Below are 20,817 nucleotides of genomic sequence, written 5' to 3' on the forward strand. Positions count from 1 at the left end.
AAAAAGCACGCCTACGGTGATTCCACTTTAAGATTTTACGATAAATTGCATGCCCGCGTGATTGAGATTTTAGTTTTGGAAAATGGAATATTGCACATGGAAATAATCTGGTTTATTTTCTACTTCACCGGATTTAGATTACCACAGGCAATTCTGCAGAACAAAGCTCCAGTCTCATATTGATTTGTTAAACGTGGTAGGGGCCCCAGCTTCAGGCAGCACGACAGGAAGTTGGGGGAGGAGGGAGGTAACCAAAACCGCATGAGAGCTCTCCCCACCCCCCAACCCCCCAGGAAGCTTGGCTCCTTCACCATAGAGGCAAGACCACTCCCAGCGCCCCCCACTGGGGGCAGGGGGTGGGGGTGGGGGGGTCCTCTCCTGGCTCTATTCCCCTGACATCTCCTGACCCAGTACTGGCTGGTAACTGTCCCCAAAGTCATGAATTCCTGCATCTCAGGCAGAATGCGAGAGGTCACTTTGCAATTGTACTTCCTAACACCGAGAGGTTAGCCCAACAAACTGCTGGCCCAGGCAGCAGGCCACGAAGGGGAAGGGAGCGTGGGTGGAGGTTTCCAATGGTGAGTAGCATCTCAGGGAAGAAAAACATCGCTTTCCCCTTAAGTGTCTCACTGGGGACTGCCAATTAAACAGACAAAAGACAGATTCGCAGGAGAAAGATTTGTATTCCCTTCTTACCAGGGCGCACAGAAACTGCGAGCCCGGGAGGCGGTTGGGACTTGGGGCTCAGATACCGTCTGAGCAGGGAAAGGGGCCAGGGAGGAGGACACTTCTTGGAAAACGAAGGGCTTTCGGGAAAGACACCCCGGCCCTTTGGAGAGCAGACGGCACGTTAGGGTAGTTTCGTGACGTCTGTTTAGTCCTTGCTGGTAAGAGTCCACTGCTCCTGGTTACTCCTGGGAGGCGATTTATAACGGAGTCCTTCTGGGAGGCAGGTAAGGGTGTTCAGAATAAAAAATATATATGAAATCTACTCTGAAATGCCCTCAGCTCAACATAATTTTTCAGGCCACGGTGGTGTATTCTGGGTCCGCTTCAGTGACCAGCCCTCCCAATCTCAAAGGTACGAAACTCAGAAAATAAACACCTAGAGAGGGAAGTGCCTCCGTGGCAGTTTGTTGCTGGGGAAATGTAATTAAAAGCAAAATTTTCTCCCAGTCCAGAAATCTTCTCCACAGAGGTAGCAGAGAAAGAAAACACTTGCTGTTGAAGACAAGTCAAACCAGGGTGCGACGGGCATCTCAGGCCATCCGCTAGGAGGTCACCAGGGCACCAGGGAATCTCGGCTCCTGACTCAGCTGAGCAGCCCCTCCTCCCACGGCACACAGGTCCCACGGCCAAATAGTCACTTGTCAGGCACAAGGCCCTGATGGTGCCTTCTGTCCCACACAGTCCATCCGAGCTCTATCTCAGTACCTGGGAAGACCACTGTGCGGGGTAACTGGCCTTTAGCCACCCCAGGAAAGAACGTCTGCATAGTCTGGGGCTGGGGCTGCTGTGCGTGTTGGAGCACGGAGACGTCTCTGCCCCTAGCTGTCCACATCCCAAAAGGCGATGGCTCCTTCCTGAGCAGGACATTCCCCAGTGGTGAGACTGGCAAGTGTCCAAAGATTCACGTACGCTAGAAAGGAATTCTTAAAGAAAAGGAAGGTAGAGAGAAGTCTTTTCCCTGATTTTCAACGGGGAGAAATCAACTCTTACTGCACACGCTCCAGCTCCTGTCTGTCCGTCGGGGTTCCAAAGATCTTAGGGCCTGATTTCATGCAAGGCCCATATTCCACTGTCAAGAAGCAGATCCTTGAGTCTGGGGAGTGAGAAGCTTCTGGCTCCTGGCACTCACGCTCTGTGTGCCTCTGTCTGAGCATCACTATCCCACACCCACTTCGTGTTTCGGTAAAAATACAACTTCTCCATAATTGCATAATCAACCCCCAAATTCCTACACTTCCCCCCCCCAAGCCCCCGTCGACAGCCCCCACCCCACCACGCGGCCACGCCACACAAAGGCTCCTCTTAGACAGATGGCTGTAACAGGAGGGAGTCAGGAGGGACCGACCGAGGGCCCAGCCCGCATGGCTGCCCTTCCACGGAGAGCGGGGCCGGCTGGGGTCGTCCCCTGGAAGGCCAGCCTGCCCCTACAGACCACAGAGCGGCCACCACACCCCTGGCAAAGGCGAACGCAGCCAGGAAAGCCGAGCCTAGGCAAACCGTGTTCCTCCCGACGGGGGCTTTCCCGGGGATCCCCCGAAGCTTGGTCCTCGGGTCCGTCCCACACAGACGACCGCGGCGGGGACCACAGGCGTCCCCATCTCAGGCTCTGTCTCTCTCTTCCTCAGAAGCTGCGGCCAAACCCGTGATTTCCCTCCGTCCTCCATGGACCGTCGCCTTCAGAGGAGAGACAGTGACCCTGACCTGCAATGTATTTCACTTCCACGCTCCAGAGAAAATAAAACGGTTCCTTTGGTACCTTGGGAGGAGAATGCTACGCGAAACCCCAGGCAACACCCTGGAGGTCCGTGACTCCGGACAGTACAGATGCCAGACCCAGGACTCGCTCCCAAGTGACCAAGTGAACATGATCTTTTCTTCAGGTGAGGAAGCAGGTGAACTACTTAGACCTTTACAAGTCGTTTCGCGTATCCTCGCGCCCTGGGGTGGGCAGACCTGGGGGCCTTCGCTCAGCGCTAACCCTTGACCTCCAACACCATCATTTCCCAGGGCCCCTCATCGTCTGTAGGTGTTTTTCAAAGGACTGTCGACAGACGTTAGAGTGTCATTTTCCAACACCACTCAGCAGACATCCCTGTGCCTTTACGGGGAGGAAGGAATTCGTTTAGGGGATTGCAAACTGAGGCTGCTTTAGCCCGTGCCCTCAGGGCTGGCCAGCCTCCTGCAAGAGACAAGACAGGGACACAGATGAGTTCGGAGGAGGGGAGTTTCCCCGTCAGGCCTGTGTCCCTCCCCCTCCCCCTTCCTGACACCCGTCCCTTCTCTCCTCCCACTGTCCTGCCTCAGGGCGCACCCACTCTCTCCCGGTCCTGCTTTGCCCACTTCACAGACAATGGTCTGGACCACCGCATGGGGACCGCGCAGGGGGGCAGGCGGTCAGTCCCTGAGTCACCTTACAGGGGACAGAACTGACCTGTCACGAGCGTCTGAAGAGCGGGAGAATGTCCGCCAGGGACCCCGCTCCCCGTCCCTCGCCCCCGGGGTTTGTGTTTGACAAGCCTGCCACAGAGCAAACCCCAGTGCACGGTGACAGTTTCTAGTCTCTTCCCCGGAATCCCCCCCCCCCCCGACTCCCAGTGACTCCCGCTCGGGGCCCGGGTGAGCCGGTCGGGGGTGATCTGTAACCGCGTTCGGCAAAGTCACGGTGCGGCTCACGGTCACGTTAGAATCCTCATGCTGTGTTTCTGCCCCCGAGTGGGGGGGGGGGGGGGTGTCAAGGTGGTGTGTTTGGGGTTCATTTACGACTTGCCGCTGAAGCAGGTCATACAGACTCGGGAGGGAAGGAGTGGGCCCGGGGCAGGAGACGAACCCTGCGAGAGAGACAGGAAAAACACAGCCAAGCCTTGCGACCCAAGCTGCACCCAGAGGAGGGGGCGTCCTCAGCACCAAGCCCCTGTCTCTGTGTGGCTTCCAGGCTGGCTCGTGCTCCAGGCTCCACATGGCGTGTTTGAAGGTGACACACTGGTCCTGAGGTGCCAGACGAGGAGTCGAGAGACACTGACCTCTGTGAAGTACATTTGGAACGGAAAAGTCATCTCCGCCTCCAATCAGAGCCGGGACCTTTCGATACCACGAGCAAGTCCAAACAACAGTGGCTTCTACCACTGCACTGGGCGTGTGGACAAAATGCAGGCATGGAGGTCAAACACCAAGTCTGTTCGAATTCAAGGTAAACCTTTCATTTCATGCAGATTATCGACTTGCTCAGTGTGTGACGGGGCACCCACACATTACCGTCCCAACGCTGGGTAACGAGGGACGCGTGTCCCCCGGCAGGCAGAGCCGCGGGGCCCCTGCACTCGAGCTGGGGCGGAAAGAGGGGAAGGCGGGGTCCGCCCGGGTCGTGCCTTGTGTCTGAAGTCCCCCAGGACCCAGCAGCCGAGCCCGCCTGCTCCAGGGCCCCCAGGGCCGCCCTCTGAGACCTTGGTTTCCCTCTTCTCTCTAGAACTGTTTCCACACCCGAAGCTGAAAGTCACCCCCTCCCGGCCCACAGAGGGCAGTTCTGTGAACCTGAGCTGCGAAACTCAGCTGCCTCCAGAGAGGCCGGACACTGTGCTTCATTTCAGCTTCTTCAGGGACCGCAGGGTCGTGCTGTCAGACTGGAGCCGGTCCCCGGAACTGCAGATCACAGCCATCTGGAGACAAGACGCGGGGTCATACACGTGCGGGGCTGCTGCGGCCCAGGGCGTCCACAAGCTCAGCCTCCCGGTGCAGGTCTACGTGCAGGGTGAGTGTGGGAGAGCCGCCGGGGGGGGGGGGGGGGGGGGGGGGCTTCCCCCACCCCCACAAACTGCTGCCTTCGCGCTGTGCAGGTGGGGACCGCCTCCTGATGGGGACGGCTGGCCCTGAGAAGCGAGGTACGGTGATCAAAGAACCACCACCATTTTTCTAAAAACTCAGCCTTCCTTGGGAACCGTAGCGCCGGACCGTAGTCGGAACGCTAGCGGCCGACTTCGATGCAAGGGTTCGGGAAGACGAACGCGAGCCAGACGACGAGGCGCCCTGCTCCTTACTGAGCCGGCACCTTCTAGAAGGCCAGATCTGGGGCGAACTACGGAGGGGCTGGGCGTAGCCTCTTCCCAAGCAATAGTCACCCAGAGCGGGAGCGCCCGCCCACGAGCGGGACGCACACACGTACAAAGATCAATACAATCACCATCTCGTCTTAGGCACCTGAGCAGGGCTCCCAGAGACAGGTGTGGTCCAGCCCAGTGCCAGCCACCGCCTGTCACTGCAGACAGGTCGCGGTCACCTGTCGCCGCAGACGATTCAGGCGGCCGCCAGGACCTCAGACAAAACTCAAACGCTGCTTTCTCTCTCCTGGGACTTCATGTCTCAGGATGGAAACAGGACGTTTAGTGAGGGTCTGGGTCCCAACTGCACAGTCTGTGTGCTACAACACCAGCACCTGCTGGCGAGTATATCTTTTTTTTTTAATGTTTATTTATTTTTGCGAGAGAGAGAGAGGCAGAGCATGAGTGGGGGAGGGGCAGAGAGAGGGGGAGACACAGAATCCGCAGAAGCTCCAGGCTCCGAGTCGTCAGCCCAGAGCCCGACGCGGGGCTCGAACTCACGGACCTTGAGACCATGACCTAAGCTGAAGTCGGACGCTTAACTGACTGAGCCACCCAGGGACCCCACGCTGACGAGTGGATCTCATCTTAAAGTCACGTAAAGAGTGACCCCGTCCGACACGCCAGCTCCCCCCTGCCCCCAGGTCCTCACCCGCTGTCTCGTGTCCACGCAGGGGTCCCGGTGTCCGGAGTGCTCCTGGAGACCCGGCCCCCGGAGGGCCGGGCACTTGCGGGGGAGCCTCTGGTCCTCATCTGCTCCGCGGCCGAAGGCACAGGGGACACCACGTTCTCCTGGCACCGAGAGGACACGGGGGAGAGTCTGGGGAGGAAACACCGGCGTTCCCAGAGGGCGCAGCTGGAGATCCCTGCGGTCAGCGGGAGCCACGCGGGGGGCTACTTCTGCACGGCCGACAACGGCCACGGCCTCGCCTGCAGCGCCGTCCTGAACGTCACTGTCACAGGTGAGCCGTCCTCTCCGGCGGCCTTCCTTAGCGTGGCTTCCTCAGGTTGGGGGTGGGCGTGGCCAACGCCGCTGGTGATTCTGCCTCCTCCGGTTCCACTTTGCCATCTTCCACCGCGAGACAGTTTCTTCGTGGGAACGTTGATAGGGCACTTGGGGCATGGCCGGCAGGAGCCGTTTCTTGCGAGACGACCGCACGTGCCCGCCCTCTGACCCGTCGCGTGCTGATGTCAAAGAGGCTCGTTAACGGCATCGCAGGGTCGTCCGTGTCAAGGGCACGCGTCTCTCAGGGAGGCATCGGGGCCCATCGCGGCCTCCTGCGGCCCCACAGGACCAGCCATCCCGCAGGCCTGACGGTCTCAGGGCCCAGACTGCAGGGCAGGGGAGGGGACGCAGGCCCGGTCACGTGCGCTCAGGGGACGGGCCTTCCCTTGGGCCCCACCATTGGGCTCCTGTCTCTCTCCCTCTGTCCCCAAGAAGCCACAGCGGCCAGGCTCCCGCCCAGAGTTCACAACCCCGTCGGCACCGGGCTTTCTCCGGCACCCGGCTCGCGCTGATGAGGGTGGACGGGCCTCCACGTTGCTGGGGTCAACGGCAATTCTGTCTCCGTGTCACTCGGCCCGTCACCAGCTCTCGACACAGCTGGCCCCGCCTTCCTTCCGGGACCACGTTCCTCCTTGACTCACCAGACGCGCTCTGCCCCCCGCCCGCGGCCAGACACGGGGTCTAGGCTCCCCTCACCGGGTCCTCCCATCTCTCTGGGCCTCTGTCCTCCGTCCTCCCTCCGTGCCCACTGTCTGCACTGTCTCACCCTGTCTCGCGACTTTAAATTTTTTTTTTTTTACATTTATTTATTTTTGAGAAGCAGAGTGCCATGAAGCGTGAGCGGGGGAGGGGCAGGGAGAGAGGGAGACACAGAATCCGACGCAGGCTCCAGGCTCCGAGCCGTCAGCCCAGAGCCCGACGCGGGGCTCGAACCCACAGACCGTGAGATCGTGACCCGAGCCGAAGTCAGATGCTCAACCGACTGAGCCACCCAGGCGCCCCCCACCCTGTCTCGTGACTTTAAATGCACCTCGGACTTCTATTTACCCACGACTCCCACACCCCCTACAGCTGAGACCTCTCACGCGTCCAGCGCTCAATCCACATGTTCCACAGGAAGGGCTCGTCTGCATCTTCAAGCTGAATTCATCCCAAGTTTTGGTTTTGCCCCCGAACCAACGGCTCCTGCTTTGCCGCACATCGAGCCCCACCCTCCTCCTTGCTGAGGCCAACACTCAGGCCTGCCTTTTGTTCCGTCTTGCGCATCTAGGCCACCTGCGTGTCACATCCAGCTGGCTTTTCAGGATAGGCCGGGACCTGAGCCATTCCCAGCACCTCCCCTGCCCCCACCTGACCCGAGCCACCAGTATTCCGTCCCTGCGTCATTGCGGCAACGCCCCCACGGGCCTTCTGCGTCCGCATTGCTCTCCACAGCCCCTTCCCTGCGCAGCATCCCAAGGAGCCTGTACCTCACGTTGCTCTTCCGTACCAAGCCCCGTCCGCTGGCTTCCCGTCTCCTTCAGGGTGACGGCCATCGTCCACCAGGTCCCGCGGCTCTGCAGGACCTGGTCTCCCTCCTCCCTCCCCTCACTTCCTCCACTCCAGCCACCGCGGCACCCTGTCTCTTCCTCAAGCCGTCCAGTCGTATTCCTGCCTCAGGGCCTTTGCACTGCTCTTCGTGATAGCCTCATACTCACCCCTCACCTCCCCCAGTGAGACCTTTCCAGTGAGACGTGCCCAGACCACCCTGGCCCTTCCTCCCCAGGGCCCCCGTGTCGTTCCTCAAAGCGCTTACCCCCACCGGCCCTGCCGTGTCTCTCTGTCCCTCCCACCGCTCCCATACTAGCCTCCCGAAGGAAGGTCTGTATTCTGACCACTCTTGTATCCCAGGTGCCAGGACCAGGGCTTGGCCCACAGCAGGCATTCGATAAACACCTACTGAGAGAATGAATGTTACACACACGGTTATACTGACCACAGCAACTATCCCGGAAGGTGAAGATGGCCCTGGTGCCTCCATTCTACCGAAAAGAACTCTGAGGCTCAGAAAGGTGTGGCAATTCGTGTAAGGTCACAAAGCTCACACCTGCACACAATCATGTAGCTGCGAGAGGCGGAGGGCAAGGTCAGAAGTCCTCCGAGGAAGTCCCCACCGTCAGCCACACTGAACGGGCCCAGAGCGGTCGGCCCTGACACAGCCGTGGACCGAGCAGGTGGCTCAGGGGCTGTGGGACGAGGGGCTGCTGTGGGGGCCGCCCGGCTGCCGTGCAGGTTCCCTTCAGCTCCCTCGGGGCGAGTCCTGTGATCACGGGGGCCCTCCCGGGTCAGGTCTTCCCACACACAGGTGCCACAGGAGCGTCCGCCTCTCACTCTGGAAATTTCTCAGCGAACGCTGTGAGTGGGTGTGGTCCCGGCACAGATGGGCAGAGACCGAGCCTGGTGTCACGCTCGTGGCATTTCTAGAGGGAGAAGAGGCTAGCACAGTCGGAAGCCGCCGAGGGGCGCCCCCCAGAAGATGATGCGCCGGCCCTGAACCCCAGAAAGGCTCTGCAAGCGGGAGGGCGGCCTCTGGGGAAAGGGCTCTTGTACCAAAACAGGTGTCCTCGGGGAGCCCAAAGGCGACACTCCCTGAAGTGGGCAGGAGAGAGACTGCTGGAAACTCAGAGCTGAGTGTGAACATGTTCCTCTTCCTTCCGGAGGTTAAGGTCAGTACAAGGGACCTGTGTCCTTGCCCACGCGTGCCGTCGCACTGGCGTGCACGACTCTAACGGGTGTCATCCTCCGCTCTCACGGAGTAAGCAGACGTCGAGGGTTTGGTTGGCCAATGACAGAGAGGGGATTTCTCGCAAAATCATTTAAATTCATGGGCCTTATTGCAAAACCTCTGTGCGCAGAAACGGGAGAGCTTCCGGCAGCAGAGAATTTCGGGCAGTCTGCGCTCATGTGGTTTCCCCCACAGGAATGCATTTCTCACCAGCCCAGAGGCCGGAAGTCTGAGATCAGGATGCCTGACCGGTCGGGTGCCGGGAGAGCCCTCTCCCCCGCCTTGCAAACAGCGGCCTTCCTGGAGCACCTGTGTCCTCACATGGCAGAGAGGGGTGATGGGGGCGAGGGTGTCTCGGGTGTCTCTTCTTGTAGGGACACTAATCCCATCATGGGGCCCCCCCAGACCTCACCTAAACCTGATGACCCCCCCCAAAGGCTCCATCCCCAAAACCGTCACACTGGGACTCCAGGCTTCTTCAGTATGTGAATCTTGGGGGAGACACAATTCAGTCTGTAGAATGGGCTGAAGGTGGCCGGGGTGATGCTGTGTGGGAGCAGACCCAACTTGTGGGGACGTCCCCTGAACAGATCGGAAGGTAGCACGAGGTTCCCAAGGGCCTGGGGCGTAGCGTGAGGGTGCCAGACGAGACCTAACACTTGCCTGGACGCCACCCGCCACATCGGGAAGCGTTCAGAGCGCTTCACGTATGTCAACAATACACCAACAACAGCGGAAAAGGAAACTGAGGCACAGGGAGATGAAATGATTGTGGCCACACGGCCGGAGGAGCCAGGATCTTAACCCACCGATCCAGTTGTGGAGTCTACACCTCCCTCTCTCTTCTCCCACCTGTATTGAGACAGAATTGGCATAACTGGTGGTACATATATGATGATATGTACAACACGATGACGTGCTCTATCACGTGGGACGACTGCCGCAACGGGCGGGTTAACACTCCACCGCCTCACACCAGCATCGTGTGCGCACGGGTGTGCGTGGGGAGGACATTTAGGACCTGCTCTCGGCAACTATCACGTGTGCGGCGCGGTGTCCCGAACTGTAGCGACCACGCTGTGCGTTACACGCCCCGCACTGGCTCCTCCCATGACCGGAAGGTTGTGCCCTTTGACTAACATCCACCATCTTGCTCTCCCCCCAGAGCCCCTGGCCACCCCAGTTGCTCTGTTTCTACGACTCTGGCGTTTCTAGATTCCACATCTAAGTGAGCTCTTACAGTATTTGTCTTTCTGTCTGACTTATTTCACTTAACATAATACTCTCAAGTCTCATCCATGTTGCTGCTAATGGCAGGGTATCTTTTTTATGGCTAATAGTGCATCGTATATATGATGGAATACTATATATAATATATACGGTGAAATATATGTATGATGGAATATTATGTATATAATATATGGTGAGATATTATGTATGATGGAATATTATATATATGATGGAATATCATATACACTATATATGACAGAATATTATGTATAGAATATATATGATGGCATATTATATATATTATACATGATGGAATATTATATATATAATATATGATGGAATATATATATGATGGAATATTTTATATATATGATGGAATATCGTATACATTATATATGATGGAATATTATATATATTATGTGATGGAATATTATAATACATATGGTGGAATATTATATGTATGATGGAATATTATATATAATATATGATTGAATATCATATATAATATATTGAATATTATATATATAATATATTATGGAATATCACATACATTATATATGATGGAATATTATGTATATAATGTATATGATGGAACATGATATATTATATATGTGATGGAATATTATATATAATGTATGTGATGGAATATACATCATATATATATAATAATGACATATACCATATTTTCTTTGTCCAATTGTTTGTTAATAGATGCTGAGGTATTGTCCTGTCCTGGCTACTATAAATAATGCTGTCAAGAACATGGGGAGACAGATGTCTCCTCCAGATAGTAATTTCATTGTCTTCAAATGCATAGCCGTAAGTGAGATTGCTGGATCACACAGTAGTTCTGTTTTTAATTTTTTAAGGAACCTCCATACTGTTCTCCACAGTGGCTGCACCAACGCGTATTCCCACGAACAGCGCATGTGGGTTTTCTCCACATCCTTGCCGACACTTGCTACTTCTTGCCTTTCTGATCATAGCCATTCTGACAGGCGTGAGTCGGTATCTCCTTGTGGTTTTGATTTGCATTTCCCTGTTGATGAGGGATGCTGAGCCCCTTTTCATGTACCTGTTGACCAGTCAGATACCTTCTTTGGAAATCTTTGCATCTATATGCATCAGGGATATCGCTCTGTACTTTTCTCCTGGCGTCCTTATCTGACTGGTGTCAGGGTGATGTCGGCCTCATAAAATAGTCTGGAAGTGCTCACTCTTCTTCCGTTTGGGGAAAGACTTTGAATGGATTGGAGTTAAAATTCTTCTTTAAATGCTTGGTAGAATTCACCGGTGACACCATCTGGCCCTGGGCTTTCTTCATTGGGTGGGTTTTATTATTGACTCAATCTCCTCACTCATTACTGGTCTGTCCAGTCTTCATGAATCAGTCCTGACAGGTTGTATGTTTTTAGGAAATTAGCCCATTTCTTCTAGACTGTTGGAGGTGATGGAGCGCAACTGTTCTGTGCCTTTCAAACTAAAACATATTTCAACTCCTTTCCCCAGAGGAGCCATTTCTTCTAGGAAATGGGGTTATCAGGGAGGGGAAAGACTTGCTCTCTGCTCGTTAAATCTGGAACTCTAGGTACCCTAGGCATGGCTGATTCTGATTTGGCACAGGTGGATGCCCAGGCGGGCAATGGGGAAAGACTCACTCTAGGACACACAGCCAAGCTGCTGTGTCCCTGGATTTCTCCCTGGCATTCCACTCCTCTGGTTTAGCTGTCATGGTGGGGGGCGGCTGGCAACTCCCCATGAACACCGTTTGCAGGCAGAATCACTCATAGGTGTGTTGATTTTGTCAGGAAGGGAAAGCATAGAGACGGAAATGCCACCAATGGCCGGTGGCCCTGGGTGCTGAGTGCCTACCTTGTGGCAGGAACCACAGACACAGAGTGCCATGTAGTTAAGTGGGAATCATAATTAACGTTGCTGTGGTTCTGGTACGCGAATGTTCTCTGTGTAACCCTGTGGCATCCGAAGTCTGAATCTGGCTTCTGTCAGGACCAAGAATCTGCATGCAAACACTGCCACCCCCACCGACTCTTTGCCCCTCTAGTCTGGGTTTGCTTTTTAGCCCTTACCGTCACCAGACATGTTATGAATGTATTTGTTTATTGTCTGCCTCCCCTCCCTGGACTGTAAGTTCCATGAGGGCAGGGACCTCGCAGTCCTGTTCACTGTTCTATCCTCAAGGCCTGGCACATGGCAGGACTCAATAAGCGGCTACCGAATGAATGAATGAGTGAATGAGTGAATGAATGCATCAGCCACATGAAATCTCTTGAATGAGGAGAATGGATCCAATGGAAAAGTCAGAAACCCCTGACAACTGAGTTTATTGCTTCCTTCAGCTTCTCTCCTCCCCTTCAGCGCTTCTAGGAGGAGCGAGGCGGTGCTGTTTCCCTCTGGCGTCCCAGCGTGGTTTTAATGGCGAGCCATGTCGGAGCTGCTCCTGGTTCCCCGAGTGCCCGTCAGCAGTGATATGCGCTCTCTTTCTCAGCGGGCTGCCGAACCAGCCTCATGTGGCATCTTCCCGGGTGGCCGGGGCCAATTCCCAAGAGGCCAGAGTACAAGAATACGGACTATCCAGAGAGAGGGTCCCCTCAAATGCTAATCTGGAGCTGGTGTCTGTGGGTGAGCGGAGGGAGCTGGCTGCGTTCTCCCCTCTGCCCTGGCCCCCCAGACCCTCAGCCTGGAGCCTCCTACCGGAGCGCAGGGTCCCGTCCCGCCCCTCAGGCTGCCTCCTGTGTGCACCGGCCCCGGGCCTGGCCCTGGTCAGCTAGGTTCCTCTCTCACTCCAGGGCTCAGGACCCCAGCCGAGCTGAGGAAAGTTCCAGGATGTCCTGGCCCTCTCTCCCCGGGGCTCATGCAGGCTCTCCCCCTTCAGGCACTCCAGGGAACAGAATGGGCCTCACTGCTGCAGGAGCCACTGGGGGACTGCTCAGCATTCTTCTCCTGGCTGCAGGCCTGCTGATTTACCGCCGGCACCAGAGGAAGTCAGGTTTGTGTTCTCTCTTACCCGCTGCTAGAGGCCAAGCCCGGTCCCTGCCGAGCACCCCGCTCCCTGGAGCACCCACCATTCTCCCCCCTCACCGCCCTCAACACCCACAGACACACACCCTCAGCCTGAGGTGTGAACAGGTGCTGTGGTTGAGGGTTGCTTGCAGCTGGCCGGGTTCTCTAAGTCTCGAGTGAAAGGTAGGAAGGAAGTAAACTTCTTAATGTCAAGTTCCAAAGACTTAATACGGACAGTTTCCCCGGAGAGTTTTTTGGCTCAAATGGTCAGTCAGCTACACACCGCAGCCCATCTGAATCCCCCACAAATGGGCGTTCAAGAGACACCAAAGGGCTGTGAGAAGGGAGGCTGGCTAATCTCTATCCTCCTTCTTCCTTGGAGACTTCCCCGTGTCAAAGCCTGAAGCTGCCGTCCTGTGCTCCAAGGGCTGGGCTCTCCACGGGCCAGCCCGCCCTCCTCCCCTCCCCGGGGGGGGGGGGGGGGGGGGGGGGGGCCGCACACTTCCAGAGGCTTCTGCCTTAGTCCCATCAGGATAGTTCAGATGCGAGAGAGCCTAGTGTGGAAGACGGGCCCAGAAGCTATTTCAGCTCTAGTACAACCACCCTCCAACTCGGTCTCTTGATCTAATCAGCTCGGTTCAACCCACCACGTTGTTCTCAGCACCATCCATGTGGCTGCATGGGCCACTTTGGATCTGGACCACGAGCCTCCTTAGCAGGCCTGAGTCGGAGCCCGAGACTCCTCTGGGCATGAGCACGGATGCTCCGTGACATCCCCTCACTGCTCTGCAAGAGAGACCGTTTGGTCCCCGGCAGTATTCCTTGAGGTGTATCATCTCTGCCTTGAACCCTCGTCACGTCTCAGACGATTGCATATTCGGCCCAGGAACGTATAGCCCTATCCCCAGCAAGCTACGCGCTTTGTTCAGTCCTTTTCCAGATCATTTTCCTAAAAGTCCAGGACCGGGTGCGTGGTCTCAATGGACTTTTTCTGATGGCCTCTCTAAGCCAGTTTCCCTTCATGAAGCTTTTGGGAAGGAGCACCCTCTGCTGACACAAATGTGCCTTCGCTTTGTTTTGCAGGAGATGGTTCTCCAGGAAACACAACCAGGTGAGGCCTCAGGCTTCCGGTCTTCCAAGAATAGACTATGCAGGACTGTGGTTTTACAAAATTAGCTCACGTGGTGTCTTTCTGCCCCTGTGGCTAGGTGCCCACGTTTTCACATCCCCGGAAATGAGCAAAATCACAACTTCTAGAACCTTCTAATAGTTCGTATTATGGATTTTGCATGTATTTAGATCCATTTATTTGAAATGTATCCATTCACCCAAATGGGTAATACCAAAGATTTTAGGTTTTCTAGGTGGGCGCAGAATATTTCTGGAGCAGACAAGACTCTGGTCAGGCAACGTGTTGCTGTAAATATGTGCACAACTGTTCCAGCTTTCAGGGAAGTCTCACATGTGCACGTGTACTCATCAGACTTTGTGTCTTTAACTTGGGTTTGGAAAATCTGGTTCTTCTACCTACACGTCTCAGTCTTGGGTTATAGCCAGTGACTGGGAGCACAGACTGTGTCTAATTCCTTCTGGAATTGTCCAGGTAAGACCGTGTGAAGACACTTAGTCAACACCTCCTGGTGATGAGGCGAGGCTTTTTTAGCCAATTGAGTGTGACCGTTCTGTCTATGGGATGGTTGTTACAATGATGTCAGACACTGGCCAGCCTTGTCCCCAAAAGTCTGCCCATACTGTGGTCCTAGGGTTTCTTTCAAAAGAACAGTCCGGCTCTATATGGACCTACTGAAGGTCCAGTTAAACCATTCCTGGTCTCTGGTCCCCTGCCATCTGCTGATTCCCCTCTCCTCTTCCCCGCCCCACCACACCCCTTCCTCTCTGGGTCCCTGGCCCCCGCTGTCTGCCGATGTCCCCCATGCCCCTTCATCTCTGGCCATCCTGCTGCTGTGCATCTTATGATGTTCCAGGGATGATCATGTGTTTCCATGTGTCACAGGAGCTCTCCCGCCACAGGCCCAGGACAGGCCCCCCATGGCAGGTGCCAGGGACAGAAAGACAGCCCAGTGGAGCTCCAGCATTTGTACGGCAATGGTGAGGAGTCCCCGTAGGGAAGCTGCTCCCGCCTGAGCCCGGGAAAGATAATGTGCTGGATGCCTGGAGAAAGCCCTGGTGTCCTTATGGCATCCCCAACCCAGACGCCGTGAGAAATCACTGCTTCATTCTGTGTCCAAGAAGCGTGGGGAGGAAGCTTAGGAAGAAACCTGTGTAGCACATAACCACTGACGGCAGCAGCCTTGAAAGTGCCATTTCTCCTTTCCAGGGAGTCTCGGAGAGGGACACTTGGTATATTCTGAGATCCAGACTATTCGACCAGGGCAAGAAGGGGAAGGTAAGTCACTGGGGAAGATCCTGGTTGCAAACTATACTCCTTCATTCAACACGTGTTCACTGAGTACCCCCTACGTGCTAGGCGCCGCAGTGAGTACACGGAGTCGATCGGCAGACAGGGCAGGTGGAAATCCCTGTAGGCGGAGCTTAGATTCCAAAGAGAGAAGACAGACTCCAAAAGATGCTTCGTGTATCTCCTGACGATCAGATCCTTCTGATCGACATTGTGACCGTGAAGGCGGACGTCTGAAAATTTCCCTGAAGTAATGAATTAAGTATTTAAGTAATGAGGTTTACAAGCCACCTGCTATGTGGTGAGAACGTGTGTAGATACACGTTCACATAACGTATATAAACATAGACACATATGTTCGGTTCATTCATATAAACAGCCCCATGTAGCCAATGTACGGAACAAGCGAGACTGAGGACTTAATTACAAAAATGTGTTTCCCCACTGTTTCTTGAAACTTTGCGGGAGATCTTCCCACACGCTCAGGGTGAACATTTTGGCAGCAAAGGCTTTGCAGTACACTCTCCATTCTCGTAGGTAACAGACAGCAGGTGGACACGGTATGTCACGGTGTCAAGTCAGCAGCTAGAATATCCAGTTCAAGATGTTCATCAAAACTTAGCCCTCCACTAGTTCAGGCAAACTTCAGAACGGGAGCTGGTGGCGGTGAGAGGGCAGGGTGGAGTTGGCCTCTCTGTTTCTGTGGCTGCTCTCCCTTCAGCATCCTGGAGGGTGCTGGGGACCTGGGTGGGAAAGGACTCGCCTGGCTGGTGCTTGGGAGCTGGCGTCCACCTGTCTGGCAACAGGTGCAGAAGAGGGCCGTTCCTTGAGAGGTGAGTGAGTGCTGTCTTCTGACTTCCCGCCTGACACTCCTTCCTGCCGCTCCTTGGTACAGCGGCCGTCTCTAATCCAGCAGTTTTTGTGACCCTTCAATGGCCTCATCCCCACCCGCTGGCATCCAGCTTCCCACCGTTGGGAGTCCTTTGGGAGCCGTGGGCCCTACTGGGCTGGGGCTCCATGGCTGCACTCCCCGTCTTCTGTCCAAGCTGGACACATCCGTCCATGGGGACACCTAAGGATAGGTGACAGATAGTCAATTAATTTTACCAAGTGTATCCAGTCCCAGACCCACCACCACCATCAGGACATAGAACACTCCCAACACCCCTCCTGCCCCTTTGCAGATAACTTTTCCAGCTCTGCCCCAGCCACCAATGGCCCACTTTCTGTCCCTGGAGTTTTGCTTTTCTATAATTTCATGTAAATGAAATCATATGCAATGTAGTCTCTTTGTCTGGCCTCTTTCCCATAACATAATGTTTTGCAACTCATCCATATTCTAGCATATTATAAGTAGTTCACTGCTACTTTTTTTGATGTGGAAAAAGCTGTACATATTTAATGTATACAACTGGACGATTTGAGGATAAGTATATGCCAGCGAAGCCATCACCATCCTCAAGGCCACAAGCATGGGTAGTATCTCCTAAAATTTTATTCCAGCCATTCTTATTTTTTATTATGATCATTACTATCATCATCATGATTATTATGTGTGTGTGTGGTTAGGACACTTAACACAGATCTACCCTCTTAGCAAATCGTAAGTATGCGATACACTATCGCCAGCTACAGGCACAGTGCTCCCTAGTGGATCCACAGAACTCACTCATCCTATGTAACTTAAACCCTGTACCCTTTGACCATTCCTTCTGTTCCCCCTCCCACAGCCCCTGGGTACCACTATCCTACCGTCTGTTTCTATGAGCTTGACTATTTCAGATTCTGCACATAAAGTGAGCACGTGCAGGATTTTTCTTTCTGTGTCTGGCTTCGTTTACTTAGCCCAGCAACGTCCAGGTCCACCCATGGTGTCAAAATGTCAGGATTTCCTTCTTTGTTACGGACGAATTATATTCCAGTGTGTGTGTGTGTGTGTGTGTGTGTGTGTGTGTGTGTGTGTGACATATTCTTTACCTATTCATCTGTTCGGGGACACTTAGGTGGTTCCCATGTCTTGACTACCGTGAATAATGCTGTAGCAAACACGGGGTGTAGCTAGCTCTTCAGGATCCTGATTTTCAATTCCTTTGGGTGCATACCCAGAAATGGGATTGTTGGATCATATGGTAGTTCTATTTGTAATTTTTTGAGGACCCTCCATATTGTCTTCCACGGTGGCTGCACCAACTTACATCTCCACCAACAGGGCACAAGGGCTACCTTGTCTCCTCTTCCTCCCCAACACTTGTTAGCTCTTGCCCTTGTGATGACAGCCATCCTAACGGGTGTGAGGTGACATCTCATGGTGGCTTTTATTTGCATGTCTCTAATGATCAGTGATGTTGCCATAGTCCCTTTCCAGCATCTGCTGGCCATCTGTCTTTGGAGAAATGTATATTCAGGTCTTTTGCCCGTTTTTAGTTGAGGCAGTAGTGGGAGGATTCTGGCTATTGAGTTCCCTGTGTTCCTTATATATTTTGGATATTAACCCCTTATCAGATATATAGTGAGCACATATTTTCTCCCACTTCATAGGTGGCTTTTCCAAATACAGCAGCTCACTTGCAAATTAAAATCCCCTGTATCTTTGTAGTAGAAATCTCCACTGTAGTCCAATCTTGCACTTGTGTTACAAATGGCATTAGGGCCTTCCCAAGATCACAAATCCAGCAAAAGACGAACCGAAGACCAAGTCTTCTGTCTTGCTGCAAGATCTCCTGCTTATAGAGCCTATCACCGTCCTTGACCAACACTGACCACCTGCCTTGTCCGTCACTTGGCTTTCTCAGCCACCCCCATGAGTCAGGACCCTTTGAGTGGAAGAATCAGAACTGCCTCCAAGTTGTTGGGGTTAATTGAATGCGTCTTCTAGAATTACCTTGATCACGTACTGTTGTTCACACTCTTTAACGGATTTGTCAGAACACCACTGAAGCTGAGCACTATGTTGGTGGACAACTTCTATCTCAGGCACTTTATTTACTAATGATCTGTAGCAAGACTTCTTCCCCAGTTCCCCGAGGTTTGCATGAAACCCCTAAAATTGGGGCGCCTGGGTGGCGCAGTCGGTTAAGCGTCCGACTTCAGCCAGGTCACGATCTCGCGGTCCGTGAGTTCGAGCCCCGCGTCAGGCTCTGGGCTGATGGCTCAGAGCCTGGAGCCTGTTTCCGATTCTGTGTCTCCTTCTCTCTCTGCCCCTCCCCCGTTCATGCTCTGTCTCTCTCTGTCCCAAAAATAAATAAACGTTGAAAAAAAAACAAAAAACAAAAAAAAAAGAAACCCCTAAAATTGTACACATAGTTCGACACGTATGACTATAATTCTGGGAAGAGAGAACCTAGGTTCTATCACATCGTTAAGAAGATCTGTAACCCTGAAAGGTCGATGGTGAGAACACAGTGATAAACAGAAGCCTCAATTGTCCCAGAAGCATTTTTTTTTTAGGCTCTGTCTCCATACATCACTATGTGGCTATGGTGCTTTCATCCAGTTCTCTGAGACTCTTAATTCCCAACACGTAGGATCTGGCAAATGCCATCAGCTAAACCTCCCTCTCACTGCAGCTCCCTTTCTGGAGAACCGTGGAGATAAAGCTAAAGACGAGAACCCGTTAACGTGACAGAGGGTTTTCCCGCGGGCACGCACGTGAAGCGCTCTCATGGGAACCCGCCAAGCAGTCAGGGGGGTACTCTGAGGTTGGAGTCAGGAGGAGGTGCTGTTAGCTAAGAGAGGCAAAGATTAAAGCAGAGAGAAATTCTGTGTTGACACGTGGTAAAGGCAGGAAGCAAAGTTTCTTGGCGTGGTCGTGAGGAAGGACCTTACAGATCAATGGAGATTACAGACAGCTTGCAGAGGGCTGGGCTACGAAACGGTAAGACAGAAAACCACCTGTGCTGTGGGGCACATTGGGGGTCGGGGGTGGGGGGGAAGCAGAAGCACCGGTGCAAAGGGTTCAGTGGCTCCCAGCCTCTGGGGGGAAAGCTCGCAGCCTGGGTTGAGCGGGTCGGGATGCCCGTAGTTCAGTGAGTGCCTTTCCCTCCACAGCCAGTGCCTCTGGAGCGTCCCTAGAGGACAAGGTGAGTGTCCGTCCCTGCCTGTTTTCTCTCCCACCACTCCCCACAGCCCCATTCTCTCTCCCTGTTCCCGAATCTCCTTCCTCTTCTTTCCACCCCAGCATGCCGCAGTTGTCTACTCCTCGGTGAAGACACAGCTCCAAGGGGACTCTGCCGGAAAGGTCAGGTCTCAGCATGAAGATGCCACGGACAGTTACGAGGATGTCCCACCTGCGTGACTCATCCTTGCCCAGAAGCCCCAGCTCAGTGTAGTCCTCAGGGTCCCGGGAGTGACCAGCTGGTCCCAACTGCCCACGTGCTTTCACATCCGCGACTCCTGATTCACCTTCTCTGAACTGGTGATGGGGCAGCCGCTGAAAGACTTGCTCAGGTGACCAGGATCACGGGTAAGAGAAGACCCTGGACCCCTGCTCGGAGCCTAATGTCATGTGCTCCCCACGGTCCCGTTTAGGGAAAAGGAAGAAGGGTGGAGAAGCACTCCTGTTCAAAAACAGAAGCACAGGTTTTGGTGACTTGGGATTTGCACAAAGGCACACCTGAGTGACTCAAGTCTCTGCTCAATGCGTCCCCAACAACTGTCCCACTTAGGGTCATCTGCATCGGTTGGCTTAACCATGCACAGTGCCCAGGTCCTTCCCACACCAAGCCCAGGGCCACCTCTCCTGCCTATACTGCTTACAGTCAGGATTGTGCTGTAGACAAAAGAATCCACACCACTAGTTTGCAGAGGAAAGAATTTAAATAGGGTATTAATTAATTAATTGGGGTATTAAGAAGCAGGCTCTAGGCTGAGCTTCCAAAAGCAAAGGTAATTATGTTAATGTTATTTAAGACAAAGGTTTTTCACACTAGAGAAAAAAATACAAAAACAAAATTAATAACCCTACAAACCCTAATTGGAAATATCCGCAGAAGTTGATATCAAGCTCTTTTTAAAAAAAGATATTTATTTCCTAGGTCTGTCCACTGAAAAGGCCTAGAAATAATTAGCAACCCAACAGCAGTGATCATCCCTCCCATAGGCTGTGCTTTCCAAATACAATTTCCCACCCAAGGGTACTGGGCTGTCTTTCTTGCAGGAGGCATGTCTTTAGTTACCGAATAGTTGATACGAGAATAAGTAATTCTTCCAATAAATGAAGAAGGAATGAAAGGCACAGAAAACCACTCTTTTGATGGCAAATTTCATGGAACACCCACTGATTAGGTTAGCATCAAAAACCAGACAGCCTAACACTCCTTGCCTCCTGATGGAAGTATTCAATGTCACCTACAAAGTACTCATGCCCAAGATACCAAAATTGAATCCAATCAAGTTTCTAGACCCAACAACCAGCTGACAGGAAATACGAGGGGCTACAGCAATCAATAAAATCCATGCTGTGGAAAAATCTACAGGACAAGTGACCCAGTTTCTTCAACAAGCAAATGACAAGAAGAAGGAAGGGAAGGAGGGGAGGGGAGAGAAAAAAGGAAGAGAA

The 20,817-nt window shown here is 53.5% G+C and overlaps 1 protein-coding gene across 5 annotated transcripts in view; it reads left to right on the forward strand.

Moving 5' to 3' along the window:
• The window catches only part of LOC121015561 (Fc receptor-like protein 2), a 149,912-nt gene that overhangs the window by 75,444 nt on the left and 53,651 nt on the right, over positions 1-20,817 (forward strand). Inside the window, exons 3-12 of one of the 5 annotated variants that reach the window (XM_040452533.1) lie at positions 2,355-2,609; positions 3,662-3,916; positions 4,193-4,474; positions 5,495-5,782; positions 12,714-12,827; positions 13,925-13,952; positions 14,856-14,950; positions 15,180-15,248; positions 19,308-19,339; positions 19,438-20,731. The exons of the other annotated variants lie outside the window; for them this stretch is intronic. Of the exons in view, the coding sequence (XP_040308467.1) occupies positions 2,355-2,609; positions 3,662-3,916; positions 4,193-4,474; positions 5,495-5,782; positions 12,714-12,827; positions 13,925-13,952; positions 14,856-14,950; positions 15,180-15,248; positions 19,308-19,339; positions 19,438-19,554 (1,535 nt within the window). The 3' untranslated portion in view covers positions 19,555-20,731. Of the gene's footprint in view, positions 1-2,354; positions 2,610-3,661; positions 3,917-4,192; positions 4,475-5,494; positions 5,783-12,713; positions 12,828-13,924; positions 13,953-14,855; positions 14,951-15,179; positions 15,249-19,307; positions 19,340-19,437; positions 20,732-20,817 lie in introns of those variants that run through there. 5 annotated transcript variants of the gene reach the window in all.

This window comes from Herpailurus yagouaroundi, unplaced genomic scaffold, assembly GCF_014898765.1.
Source record: "Herpailurus yagouaroundi ecotype Mexico unplaced genomic scaffold, PumYag 207, whole genome shotgun sequence".
Taxonomy (NCBI): Eukaryota; Metazoa; Chordata; class Mammalia; order Carnivora; family Felidae; genus Herpailurus; species Herpailurus yagouaroundi.